This window comes from Trichoplax adhaerens, genomic scaffold (genome assembly GCF_000150275.1).
Source record: "Trichoplax adhaerens TRIADscaffold_25 genomic scaffold, whole genome shotgun sequence".
Taxonomy (NCBI): domain Eukaryota; kingdom Metazoa; phylum Placozoa; class Uniplacotomia; order Trichoplacea; family Trichoplacidae; genus Trichoplax; species Trichoplax adhaerens.
This window is the reverse complement of record NW_002060966.1, coordinates 717,860-731,805: the sequence shown is the minus strand read 5'-3', so window position 1 is coordinate 731,805 and position 13,946 is coordinate 717,860. Positions and strand designations below refer to the sequence as shown.

General features: G+C 31.6%; 2 protein-coding genes across 2 annotated transcripts; both read right to left on the bottom strand.

Annotated features, from left to right (window-relative positions):
• Window positions 1-2,853: 2,853 nt before the first annotated feature.
• TRIADDRAFT_61616 (uncharacterized protein) lies at window positions 2,854-3,711 on the bottom strand (the record flags this gene model as incomplete). The annotated part of the gene is made up of 1 exon (XM_002117509.1): window positions 2,854-3,711. One exon carries the CDS (start codon window positions 3,709-3,711, stop codon window positions 2,854-2,856), a length of 858 nt encoding a protein of 285 aa, XP_002117545.1.
• A 6,522-nt stretch (window positions 3,712-10,233) lies between these two features.
• Window positions 10,234-12,617, bottom strand: TRIADDRAFT_61615 (uncharacterized protein; the record flags this gene model as incomplete). Its single annotated transcript, XM_002117508.1, has 6 exons — window positions 10,234-10,301; window positions 10,462-10,549; window positions 10,740-10,878; window positions 11,194-11,389; window positions 11,676-11,750; window positions 12,419-12,617. The coding sequence occupies 6 exons, from the start codon at window positions 12,615-12,617 to the stop codon at window positions 10,234-10,236; spliced, it is 765 nt and encodes a 254-aa protein (XP_002117544.1).
• Window positions 12,618-13,946: the final 1,329 nt, after the last annotated feature.

The window sequence follows — 13,946 nt, the reverse complement described above, 5'->3', positions numbered from 1 at the left end:
ATTTATGACGTTCCACTCTCAGTTACTTTTCATAAGAGTCATACAAGGCCTTGGTCAGCTTGCTACTATTTTAGATTTTACAATTACTATCTATGAAGTATTATTTATTTTACTGGTAGAATCCACACTGGTTAGATACTCGTATTACGTTACTTCGCGTGCTATTTGTATTTGCACTTTTTACTTTATAATTTACAAAGTTACGTACAGTAGTTATTCACTTAATGCCAGATACTAAGTGTAATTGCAGCCTATGGTATCTACTGTGTCGGACAGAATTGCCACTATTCCAATGGCTTAAACATAATCTTTGGTATTCTGCAGTCCTTGAGTTGGAATTCTTAAGGAAGAGAGAATAAAAAATGAAATAAACTTGACATAGCTTACCGTGGATTACTTTGTAAGTACTGAAGCCTCCTAGATTGGGTTTTATTCGGTTTTTACTACTATTCACAACGCCACTTTGTTCTTCATCAAGTGGTTTAATAGTAATAGTAGTAAACTGGCAAAGTATCAAGCTATAGTTTTCAAAAATTTTGATAAGATTAATAGTGTAATAAGAGCGATTAATCCAGACACAGACTAAATTTTTTTATTAGCTTCTCAGAATGCGTATAAACAGGGTGGTGAAAGGCCAGATAGGAGGCGGTGGCACGGAATTAACGTTAATAAAAGTCATTCGCAGTGCTTTTTGTTGTTATTTTTTATTACTTTACTTTATTGATTCCCTTTGATGTTTCTAGACTAAAAGGACAAAGAAACGATCAATTCTCCAGGGATGGACATTTCTGTAGCAATCAATTGTAGTGAAACGGACTGCACTAGTAATACGGAATGCTATGTCCATGTTAGATGATAGAATACAAGTACTATACAGTTTCTAAAAAGCATTCATTTACTATATAATACTTTCTGTTGTAGCGGTCATCAATATAAGTAACGTAGCCCTGGACTCCATTTTATTGAAATCGGTCATTCTAGCAGCCAAAATACTTGCATGCAAGTTTGGGTTGTGCACGTTCTTTACCATTCTTCTATTCTCGTTGACAATTTATTTTTTATTTTTAAATAAAGGATTAATAGGCAAACAAGCTGTTTAACTATTCGTAGCCTAGATTGAAGTAATTGAATTCGCTAAGTAGCTAAGCTGAGCCTACTAGGATCATTCAGATGAAAATAAAGACAAATAGCGAGGATTACGATCTCCATCTTGAAAGATTAGACAAATCGATGTAGAAAAGACAAGTTTCGAATCCCATTGAACCGTCCTAGGGATATGTGTTATACTAACTAAGCCGTTTTGAAGATTGCTTCTTTATCAATCAACCTTAATCAGACCATTTCTACTGTCATGTTATTGTTCCAACGCTTCATTGATTACTAATAATAGTATAAATGATCAAAATGGAGCTTCAAGACGTTTACTTTACTTATTAATTAGTTGGAGTGCTTAGATGCGGTTATGCGTAAAAACAGAGAGCAGTATCACGTGCATTCAGTGTTTTTTTTTATGTCTAGTCGCTCATTAGTACTCAAATACAAGATATTCGCATTGCTAAAATCTAGTAAGACTTTCTCTGTTAGTATAATAATCGGAGAACTAATCCTACTTTTCACAAATAAACAGTTTCAGAATAGCATTAACGCTAAGTTAAAAGTAATTAGTGATTAAAGGTTAAAAGTGATTATATGATTAATCTTAATTTCAGCGAGCGAACCTTTCGGAGAAGTATTCACACGGATATTAAATTAGAGGCAGATTTACAAATTTGTTAATCTTGTATATTAGCGAGATTTGCGACGTCGATTGATAGGAAAATTTGTAATTTCATTGTGCTTTTAAAGGCAGTCTTTATTAGAATACTCAAAGCAGATATTTCAGTTAAAGATCTCGCAATCACTGCGGATTAGAAAAATATCGAGTATAGAGGTAGATTTCCCTTAATACTCTATATTATCTAAATTTCTGATATTCATTGCTATATAGCAGAGACAAATAAAAAAATGATGCTTTGCTTATTAGAGTTTATAATTTCATATTTACGAGTATTAGCTTGTTTCAGGGCAAAAACTGAATCGATTGCGTATATCTTACTATTTCATTAACAGTATTTATTTTTACATTAATCAACATTGTATATGACGATGTAATACAACCTATTCTACTTATTGTAATTAAAGTGTAGTTTACACAAGTAATTTTAGAATAGCAGATTTTATTATTGGTTCTCTATCGATTGAGATACTACATAGATAATAGTGCAACAAGCTCTGACTGACCAGGAACACTTCCTGCAACAGCAGATCTTAGAAAAGAAGGACTAAGAGCAACAATGACAGAAAGCGTAACTGTTAATATGTTATCTAACTTGTTTACAACATGATAATTGCGAAAAACATAATTCAAAACATACAGAACCAAGTATAAGAATAAAATTGTATGATTAGCATCATATTCTACGAAGCTCAAATCACCATACTTGAATTATTCCAAATATTACTTATATATACCTATTATTGTTAACTACCCTAGATTTTGGTATTATTTTTCAGTTATGTCTAATTCACTTCTACATATCATGTTGATAACAATAGCTTGTCTTACAGCTTCACTACAGGCGAATAATGTCGACAGCACTATTGGGCTTAATCATTTCATAGTACATCTGGATATCACTTTATTGATAATAGATTAATGAACCCTATATTATTGGGTAGACAAAACATCACAGAAGTCAATAATATATTTTAAATATACAAAATGTCAGCCACAGGTTTGCATAAAGTATGGATGACCTTTCACTTACCATCAGAATATAGCGTTTCGAAAGAATCTAAGGCTATAAATAAAATTCATCCAATTTCCAACGAAGAGACTGCATAAACAGAGTTCACATCGTATGTGAAGGGCCGATTGAGATACATTCTTACAGTATTCAACGTTGCTTGTAATTGTAATTTTTCGATAAGTTTCATAGCACTTTCGTTAGGCGTTGGTATATCTATCATTACCTTACAATTTTCGAACGTTGCTGTCAAACCGTAAATTAAACGTTCAGCTATATCCATACTTTGTGCATATAAAGGTGCAATTTTATAACCATCAACAGCTTTACGAATGGCACCAAATCCTTGAATATCTCTGTTACTATCCAAATAGACAAAAGCACGATCTGTTCCTACATTTAGACACGCAGCAAGAAAGTATTTTCGGCGATCGGGAGAGTGACGTGCATCGTACTCTAAAAGTTTCTCAAATGGGACTTTCTTGGCATCAACGATATTACGGCAATGAGTTTGCAGTTTGTCAACTATTCCAACATATCGCGTAGTATGATGGAAGGCTTTAAAACCAAGGTGTGCATAAATATCTGCATCACAAGTCAGTGTATCATATCCTGAAGTTTTGAAATCCTTGACGTAATTATACACATGCTGAAATAGCTTCTTTCCATAGCCTTTACCGCGATGCTCTTTTAATACCATTTGATTTCCCCAGAAAATAGAATTTTCATACTTCATTCCCGATACACAGCCGATAGTTTCTCCATTTAGCAACCCGACATAGAAACCTGTTGGATCAGCTAATTGATAAGTTATTGCATCGTTTTGTCCAGGATTGCGACCTCGAATCGCTCTCATCTTCATAATCCATTCCATATCGGCGAAGGAAGCCGTCACAATTTTGAATTCCTTTCTAGCCACGTTCATTGCTAATATTTTCTTTGCTTGAACGTCCTAAGAAAGCATTTCTAATAACATTTTTTGGCTTGATATGAACTTAAAATTACAAGAGGCGTATGCAAGACATATGTTGATTGATTAAATAAATAAAGGCTGTTAAGCATGAATTTAATAGTCAATTATTAAAGGAAAGATAAACGTTGATTATTTTAGTTACAATATTGCTATTGCTAAGAATTGAGTTGTAAATTGCGTCGTTGTAAAATTTACTCTTAACGACATTGACATAGGATTGAATCACTAAATAAATAATAGGCACGTGTTTTAGTTCGAAATATAAAATAATCATAGACATATTGAATAACTTTGCGCACTAATTTAGTAACAACGTACATGCAGAGTTTCCAGATTCTGTATAGATATTTAGTTCGTCCCTTAGAGTTGGAACGACTAATCAGCTTTATCCAATAGTTACTGGCATATGATTTGAACTAACGAAAGGGAACGTCCTTTGCATTTTTGTACATTCCTCTATTTTACTTCTCAGATATGACAAAATCGTACGATTAATGTAGTATTATTACGATCTCTAGCATAATTATAACACTTAAATATGCATATAAATAATTAAGAACTAGCGACTGCTAAAAAAAGATTTAGAGTAGAGTAATCAACATCTTTGATTTTAATAAATGGGGTAACATAGATAAGGCTCCAATTATTTTAGCGTTTACACGGATAAAATCCTAATAGGATGAAACATTATCGTGCAGCAGCTTTGAAAGCATCTTGAAAACAGTGATACTCTGGTAGCTTCTACTTTAATTCCCGTAGACAACATATTCATACATACTTTTCGGCCATTTCTGCTATATTTATCATGAGATTCACGTCGTTGAGAGTATGCTAAAACTTCAAGCATTACTACGTAATGTTCTATAGAAGATTATCTTATTTCAGAAAAACCAATATCTATCCACTGTATTACGAGGTAGTGGTCAGCGACAGTGCAACAAAAAAATTGAAGATCCAGAACCCTTTCTAAAAGCTGTTAAAACCTCCAAGTATAGCTCATCTTACTAAATATCCATAGATGGTACTCTCAATTTTGTAAGCTTTATTATCCTGTTTATATGATACATAGTGCTTTTTAATAGGTTGCGGAGTGGGTCATTTAAGTGTTGTAAATTTCTTGCAGAAGCCCAGTCAGCTCTAAATTAAATTGATGTACTTTTCTTTACGGATTCCATTGCTTTTTTTGGTCCAACTCTTACATCGATGCGAATGTTTTATTTTCAAAATTTTCATTTACAATCAAACAGTACTTAGTTAGCATTAAAAATTTATATATAGGACCCTGAATTTGAATGAACCATATTATAAGCTATGTTTGAAAGCAATTTTGTGGACAGAAATATTCATTCTCGATGCCGTTAATACGATACCAAAGCCATAGTAGTTTTTGTAGAGGCTATGATATGATACCGTGTTTTATGAACCAATTAGAACTGTAAAGAATGGTAGGTACAGTGCGCTATACCTTGTGATGGAGCATAGTACAGCATATAGCTCTTCAGTAGTTCATAATTATTGTTACAAGTTGGAGAAGTTCGGGCGAAATATTTTTGGCATAAAAATACAAATAGTGCTGTTTTTCCTACGTCAATATTTGGATATTTAGTGAACTCAGTGATATTACTTATTTTACTTCTAGATTCCTTTCCATCGAATACCAACTTATTGCATATTTTGAGTATCCATTTTATCTGATCTAGTCTGTACGTTCACTGTTGCAGCCGATTGCATGTTAATGTAGATACCCAACTTAGATTTTCGTGCTAGAAATCATGTTTGTAAGTCTTCAAATGTATCATAAAACAGTAAATCTATTTTGAATTTCAATCGTTGCCGTGAATCAAATCGATATTAATCGCTACTTCACAACTGCTAAATCTACTTCATTATTTTATCATTCAAATAAATTTCATGTGACTATTATTCTTCTAGTAAGTATATTTATTGTTATCACTAAAAACGAGAAAGAGGGACTGTTACACTCGTTGCTGTTCCACTAGCACATGTAAACTTATCTTTCTTCTCGTCCTCTACGAGATTCATATGATTCATAAGTGTATCGATACGAACCGAAATAAACCTAATCACAGATAGTCATATAACTACTCCTGAAAATGTATGAGACACGTGTACTAAAACAATATGTATCATAACATCATGCATATGGTATCGAATAAATCGTAAGCCTTAACATTTGTGGTCTTTTCTTTAGCTTCTTTGCCAATACCTATTTATGCTGGAGTCTATCAAGATGAAATAACGTTTTGTGATGTTCATGGAGAGGCAGCAAATTTTGATTTATACTTAAACATGGTATTTATAATAATTATATAGACACTGCCATCATCGATCGTTGTTAGTTATTGCAAAATTATTACATACTTGAAATGCTATATAAGACCTGGAAATATTCAGATACATCAGCAAGAAGATCAATATTTATGTCAAAAGAAGTTTAAAAATAGGCGAAAAATTATATAATTATTGCGGCGCGTTATATTTTAACTTATTGGCGATTGCATACAACATACTCTGGTATAGCTATAACTTATAGATATCTTAAGAAATATGCCAAACAAATTATATCAATTTTTCTATGGCTTATGTATATTTCAGCGATATAGCTATTAGTGCTATTGTGAATCCTTTCCTATACATTCAAATTCGATCAAAATATTAGGAAAAGGTCACTAAATTTGTACAAGGATTTCTACTTGAAACGCTGTTGTTACGAGACCGCTGAATAACGTAACAGGTTATTGATGATTTAGGTACTCAAGAAGTGCGTTACTTTACGAGTATATGTGCATATCTATAAGTGATAGTTTCTCGATACTGAAAGAGTTTAGATATAGCCTTTTGCAATAGTTTTAATCTCAGGCTATGTAGTGGGTCATATTATAATTTAGAAGTACTTTAATTAACAAAATTTTTCCTTGTTGCGTAGAAATCTTCCCTTATAATCTTGAAGGTCATTACTCCTGGAAATTTTGTGATCCAATTACTGTGATGATATTACATTACTGACAAAAATTTTCCATGCTAGGCTTCAATTTTAATATTATTTCGAAGACCGGACGATAAATAAAAGTATTTATAAATGTTACAATATAGCGCACTAATAAAGTGTGGATTTACTATATTCAGATCATGAAATGGTTATATGCTTGCTTGTATTGCAGGATATATTATCACGTATCAGCAATGTTCAAAATCAGTGAAATTACGGTAGTCAAGTTTACTGTATCAAGATTGAAATATAAATGTCGGTATAATTTGTCGATTGTACCAATTGAAATAGATTTATTATGAATGTAAAAAATAGTTACAATACTTTATACGTGATTTTACTAAAGAATAGCTCGCTTGTGGCTTATATTTTGGAATATATTCAAGTGCTATTCTGTATGATGTAGTCGACAAGGTGCCTAATTGCTAATTGTTATCATTTAGTTACGAATTCTTTAGAGCAAAATGATTACAGTATGAATAAGCTGCTATATTGTTAACATCGTGATTACACTGGAGTATTGTTGTCATTTAGGGCAATTTGAAATTTTTGACTTTATTTTTGATTCTGTTTGTATTAATATCATACTTACTGCCTACATCAACTATTTTCACATACTATTGGAAAATTACTGCATAGTTGAAATCCTATATTAGACCTGAAACTATTGGGTCTGGCCTACAGAAAGAACAGCATTTGTGAAGAATTAAGTTTATAAAAATGCTAAATATTATTACTGTACGCTATATTTGAACGCCTTGGTCATTTCTTGCAGCCTCTTTTGCTTTGGTTATAACGCAAAAGTCAGCTCAGGAAGTGGGTGAGAAAAATTTTACCTATTTCATTTTTATTTATGCTGCATTTGGAACTATAGCTATTGCTACTATTATTAATTCATTCTTATGTATGCAATTTGATCAAAATACTAGGAGGAGATTGGCTAATTTGTATTTCTTTAATAAGCACAATCGTTTTCAGAAGCGAAATGATGGATTGATATTGATGAAGGCTAGATGATTTCATAGCATACAGTGTACAAGGCATTTGAGTATGCCCAATATTATTATTACCGATTGGGGACATTATGTGCCTAACAGAATGATTTATAAGTGTGCTATTTCATGGTCATCTGCTTGAAGATCTCTGAGTTTTCATTTGTACGTTTGGCTTATAATAACTATATATAACATAAGTAAGGATATGTCTTAAGATTTCATTTCTTTAAGTTCTATAAGTAACATCTAATCAGAGTTACGAATATTTAATGAATTAGCTGCAATATGGTGCGCTACCGGAGTAAAAGATAGCCAGCCTTTATTGAAGCTTAAAGGGTTGCAGATATTAGAGTTAACACATAATATTAATAAATTCAAGTACATTGATCTATACAATATTAATATTAGAGGCTATCTTTGTTTCAAATTCATAAACGGTACAATGAACAACATTGCAAGAATAAGTTTAAATCATGTTAAATAAAGCATCATTAGATAAAAAAAGTCTACTCTTTGCCCCATTGCTTGATCTTAAGGAGCGCGGTGAATAATGCTTTTTATTAGTCTACTTTAAGTTCTAAACATAAAAGTTTTTGAGCTATTGGAGTAGTTCAAACTATTTCAATTTTAATTTACTTGAATTATGCTAGAACGATTAGATTTGTACTTCAGAAAATTATGAATAGCAAGATCTCTGAGTTATCACTCTCTTTGGCTGGCTTTATATAATATAAATAAGATTACTAAGCCATGTCTTCAAATTTCATTTTCTTGATGTTCCATAATTCACAATGCATATATTATGTCTAATCACAGCTACCACTACTTATTAAATTAACTTCTATAAGGCCTATTATACGAGTAGAAGATAGTCTACCTATTTAACAGCTTGATGATGTAAATAATTTAATCGTATCGATCTTTCCTACTGTTTAATAATACTCGTAGAAAGTGTTTTTGTTCAAATTAGTCTACGACACAATAAATGATTCAACAAAATAAATTGAACACATTTCAAATGTAGCTTTATTAGATAAAAGATACTGCTCTTTTGGTCAAGCCGTTATATATGAAGTAGTACGATCAATAATGCTTTTTTGCGAGACTAATGCGAAATTTTAAACAATGCTGAGAAATCATAAATACTTCATGAAACACTAGCACTTCTAAAAATCTTGTACTTTACATAGTGCTGTTCTTCTGGTTGCCATATTTGGATTTCTTACTAACTTATTGGAATTACATGGTATTATTATTATTATTTCAACCGCAATGTGGTAACTTAATCATGCTTCTGTACTTACTCGTATGTATTAAATTTTTCCTGTTGCAATAGCACAAAAGCATAATTCTGATTTTATATGTAAGAATTCGTTAAGTAAGCGAAATCTCTGCGCTTATAATATGGTAATTAAATTAGTAAGTTTCGCATGATATTAATTTGGCTTAAAATTTATTGATTGTTGTTTACTTTGTGAATATAATTGATATACCTGTTACCGTTCAGTATATTTAAGGTATTGTATGAGAACTAATTCATCCGCAGATGCAGGAAATTCTCGAGGTACCCCGACTAATGTACTAATTGGACTACTTCGACACAAGTAATCAATACCTGACCGATATCTGTTAGTCCTAGGTTACTCTTTATATTGGACCAAGTAATGATCCAAAACGACATTGAATATTATTTGACCTTACGATCTAACTGAGACAATGTAGATCACGATGAATCTCACTACTGAACATAACAAAATCAAACAGCGCTAACGATGGTGCTTAGACTTCTCAAGCAATTATAATTACTTATGACTGCCGATAACTGGCCACTACTACCTGAAACCCTGATGAGTGACTGACTAGAATCGAATGAATATAATCTCAATAAAATTATGACATTGATAGAGTATTTATTCGAACTTTTGGATAAATGCTTTGGTATTTCATAAAGCAACTTTCCCTTTTGGAAGGGAAAGACTATCTTTACTGTGTGAGTAATGTGGCTAATGATAGAAATAAAGGAACCTATTGAACTGTTACTGACATGGATAACTTCAGCTTAATTAATTTTTAATTGCTTTTCTGATACGAAATTGGAATATTTACAACGGTCATTTAATTTTTTGAACTGCTCTTTTGTCGAAAATCTAGCTTACGATGATATTTAAATGATTCGTCAATGCTGTAGGATAGTTGCTTTACTAGTTCAAGAAGTCCATGATATGCTATTTTCATGACAGTGTAGTAAACATGTTAGATTATTTTTCTGATCAGATAGATGTATTAGTTGGTGTAGTTGAAGATCAGCAAGATATCATAAATGACACCAAACGTATAATTTTACATTATGCTGTGTTCCGAAATCAATTAAAAATTTTGTGATATTTCTCTTATTCTTTATAGTCATATAGCCAGTAGATACGCGACTGAAATTTTGTGAAAAAAAAGATTGATTACTATGAGTTTCAGTTATATTGGTACAACGATAGCTAAGCCAAGTATAATCGCTTTCAGATGAACATCCATTTCGTTGGGAACTATATTTAATTAAATTTAATTAATAAAAGTTAAGTTAGAATTAATTCTTGCATAGATATGCATAAATGCTAAATATTATTATTAAAAATTTGCCGAGTCCTTAAATCTGATAATCCTTCAATCAATTGTATATCAATAATAAAATTGCATTGAACTTACAGGAAATTTCTATTGTAGCCCTACTGGTGGTGACATTGATAGATCTCGTTAAGGTACCAATACGTTGACCATAGAGATTTCTTTTGATCTAAAATAATCATCAAATATGCGAGGAGATAGAATGCGCATTGGTTAATTTGAAACCTAAATACGACGATGTGCAATCATTGAGGAATTTAGTACTAGTCCATGATTCTGTATTGGAATATATCGTATCAATTTGAGTAGCAAGGACGATGCGATAATAATTACTATATTTTCAAGAGAGATTGTAACACCTCGTAGAAGCTCAGTAGATGATTTCTGTCTCGCCTTGATACTTGAGCTTGTTGAAGATCAATACTAGATTCCATTATATATATTCTTGCATTTTCTTTGGTATCATAAATACAATAATCTTGACTTTTTTCATTATTTCTAAATATTTCAGTTGATTTCAGAGAAAAAATAAGAAAATTCTGAAATCTTAATATCTAACTTGGAGCATCAAATGCAATTATTCGCCTAGTAGTTCAGTAGAATTTTGTGGTAATATTAAGCTATTTTCAACTTTAAATACTCAATATGAGATCGAAGTAAATTAATTTCAGCAATCGAAATATGATCTTAACGTGAATTTACAAATTTTCTAAATATTAAATAATCCTTAATCCATACATGTTGTGAATTAAATGAGGTAGGCATGTTAATTATCACTAAATTTATAAATTTTTCTTACTCATATTAACTTACTTTTGAAAGCTACCAATGCTTGTGCCTGGTGGGCAAAACACGTTGAATTTATAGCTCTTCCAACCGAATAGCCAGCAAAATACATTAGGCTTATATCCTATTTGCGATAAGTGAACGATTTGCTTTTCATCGCAATCGCTTAGCATTAATTCTTGATAGCAGCTGAGTTGTGACTTGTTACCCACACTATCTCTTACTGACAATTTCAATTTCATTAAAGATAAAATCGAAGTCCATATTCAATTGAAGTTAATTCATTCATTAAGGTTAATAATACATATAGTGCAGGTAAGATACAAACAACATTCACAGGTAGCTAATAAGTAATATAGAAATTTGCTATGGAAAGCTCACACATGAAGTTTATACATAAATTATCCAATGCAGATATTGCTTAGTCGTAACTTATTGTACGCTAGATATTACGACACTCTTTGTAATGCTTATAGAAAGATTAATTATTTGCTTGGCGATCAGGTTACCTCCACAAGCTCCTAGAATTATTTGCCCATCATTTCCTTTGATGTGATAACTGTAATGGTCATTGGAAAAATCTTCTATAAAAGTATAGCACATTAACATTAGGATCAATATGTGTACCAGATCATCGACATCATTCGAAGTAAATCATTGTATCGTTGATAGATATGATATAGTATTAATTTTATCACTTCATCATCATAGGAGTCTCGTAAGTTATTAGTTAGAATAGTTCATGCCGTATTTTAGAAGCTAACAAAGGATAATGTATTTGTTCATCTATCAGTTAGTACTTTTTCAACTTTTTCAACTACAATTATGCTTTTATACGTACAACTTTTAATACTCCATACAGTAAAACTTTAATGATATCTTATACTCTATATTATTACACTTATACACACAGTGACTTTAGTGGGCAATAATCAGCTACTGTTAGTAATTAGTCAATTTTTTACTGGTAGTCTCCACTATAATGCTATGACAGTAATTATTGTTGTATGATACTATGCAGTCATGATATAACATTAATGCAGGCAAATTAGGAGTTCTGGTGGCCAGTCTGGCCATACACTGCTAAAGGCTATCATCCATTCGCTTGAAGTTGTGCAAGATCATTTTTGTACATATAATTATTTAAAAAGAAGACTTATTGGACTGCGAATGGTACTGTAATGGTTGATAGTTTAGAATTTGATCTCGAATCGTAACAATTGTAATATCAGGTTCAAGATTCTAAACTTACTATTACTCTTATAGCCATTATGGACAATGTAGACTCTATCAATAAGGGATAAGTATTCTAAGCCTGGAGGACAGCTCGGAGGTACCACATGCCATGATGAAATCGATTTCCACACAATCGGTTGTATTTGATTTTGGTGATCTTCATCTTGTGGACTACTTCGATTAGAATGATTGGGAGGTTGATGAGTTATAGGCATTGTTGTATAATTTAGTATACTTCTTGAACAAAAGTAGCCGTAATGATCGCTTATAAGGAGTCTTTTAATTCTTCTTTATCATTTTAATAATTTGAAAGAAGCCTTCGCTAAAATCGGTATCTTCAGGATATTTATTGTTATCTGGATAACTTTTCCGTTGTACTATTCTAATTTCAAAAATTATTAATGTCAAACAGATATGATTAGAAATTTTCTTCACTTGAAATAAGCATTGATTCTGAAAGTATTTATAGTATTAGTTATTGGTCATCTTTTATACAACTCTACACTTGATGTTACGGAATAACTACGAGTATATTTCACAAAATTATAATCTGATTTGATTTCTTTAGTTAATTCAACTAGAATTATTTCTAATTAATCGATCCAGTTTGACTCTGTTCTCTTTAATAAGATTGCTGTAGTAATTCACACTATGTAATATATTCGAGTCCTTGGAGCATACGTGGACTGTATTAATGAGCATGGTGATTAATAGCAAAAGTAGCACTAAAACATACTTGATATTTGCTTAGAATATATCGAAAATCAATTTTTATATTTAGCCTCTAGGCAGAAAAGATCATTTTATCCTAGGCATGCGCATGCATCGAATCATTAATCATCTTCTTTTGTAGTATGCAGGATGAATCGATTATCTGAATATTGTGTAGCAAGAAACTCAGCAGGAAATATACCAGAGACCGAGGATCAAGTAAAAAAAGCGACGATTCTATATAAATGAATCAAAGTTCTAGTTTTGATTTTAAAAAAGAAATTGCGTGCATGATGTCAAGGGTAAATAGGATATATTCAAAACCTATCTTTGTAAATGGCAACAATTGGACCATATACTGTAGTTCTGCCTTGAATGAATATATTAACGATTAATATGTTAGGTCCTCCAATTATTAGGTTGGTTCGAGACAACAATAGGGGTTCAGATGAGATCGAAATCGAGGAAGTTCAGTAATAGCTTACAATATTAATGATAGATCCTCCCAAATAGGCCTGCAGAATTTTCATTAGCGGTAATAGCCTTTATTAAAACCATTCGATAGTACTTTAGTGCTAGTAAGTGAAATTATAGACTGTAGCCGTATTTGATAGTTCTAAAGATATCATATTCACATCTGTTACTGTAGTCAATTTCTTCTACTATACTCAGTATACAGTAATTAGTTGCTCTGGGTTATATTAGGAAATCTACTTTAGTGAAATGACAAATTCTTCCTTCGTGTCTGATTTAAAAAATTGAAGAGCCCATTCAATAATTGTATATGATTTCTACTGCACGAGCTACATTCCTTATGCTATGATATCAGAACA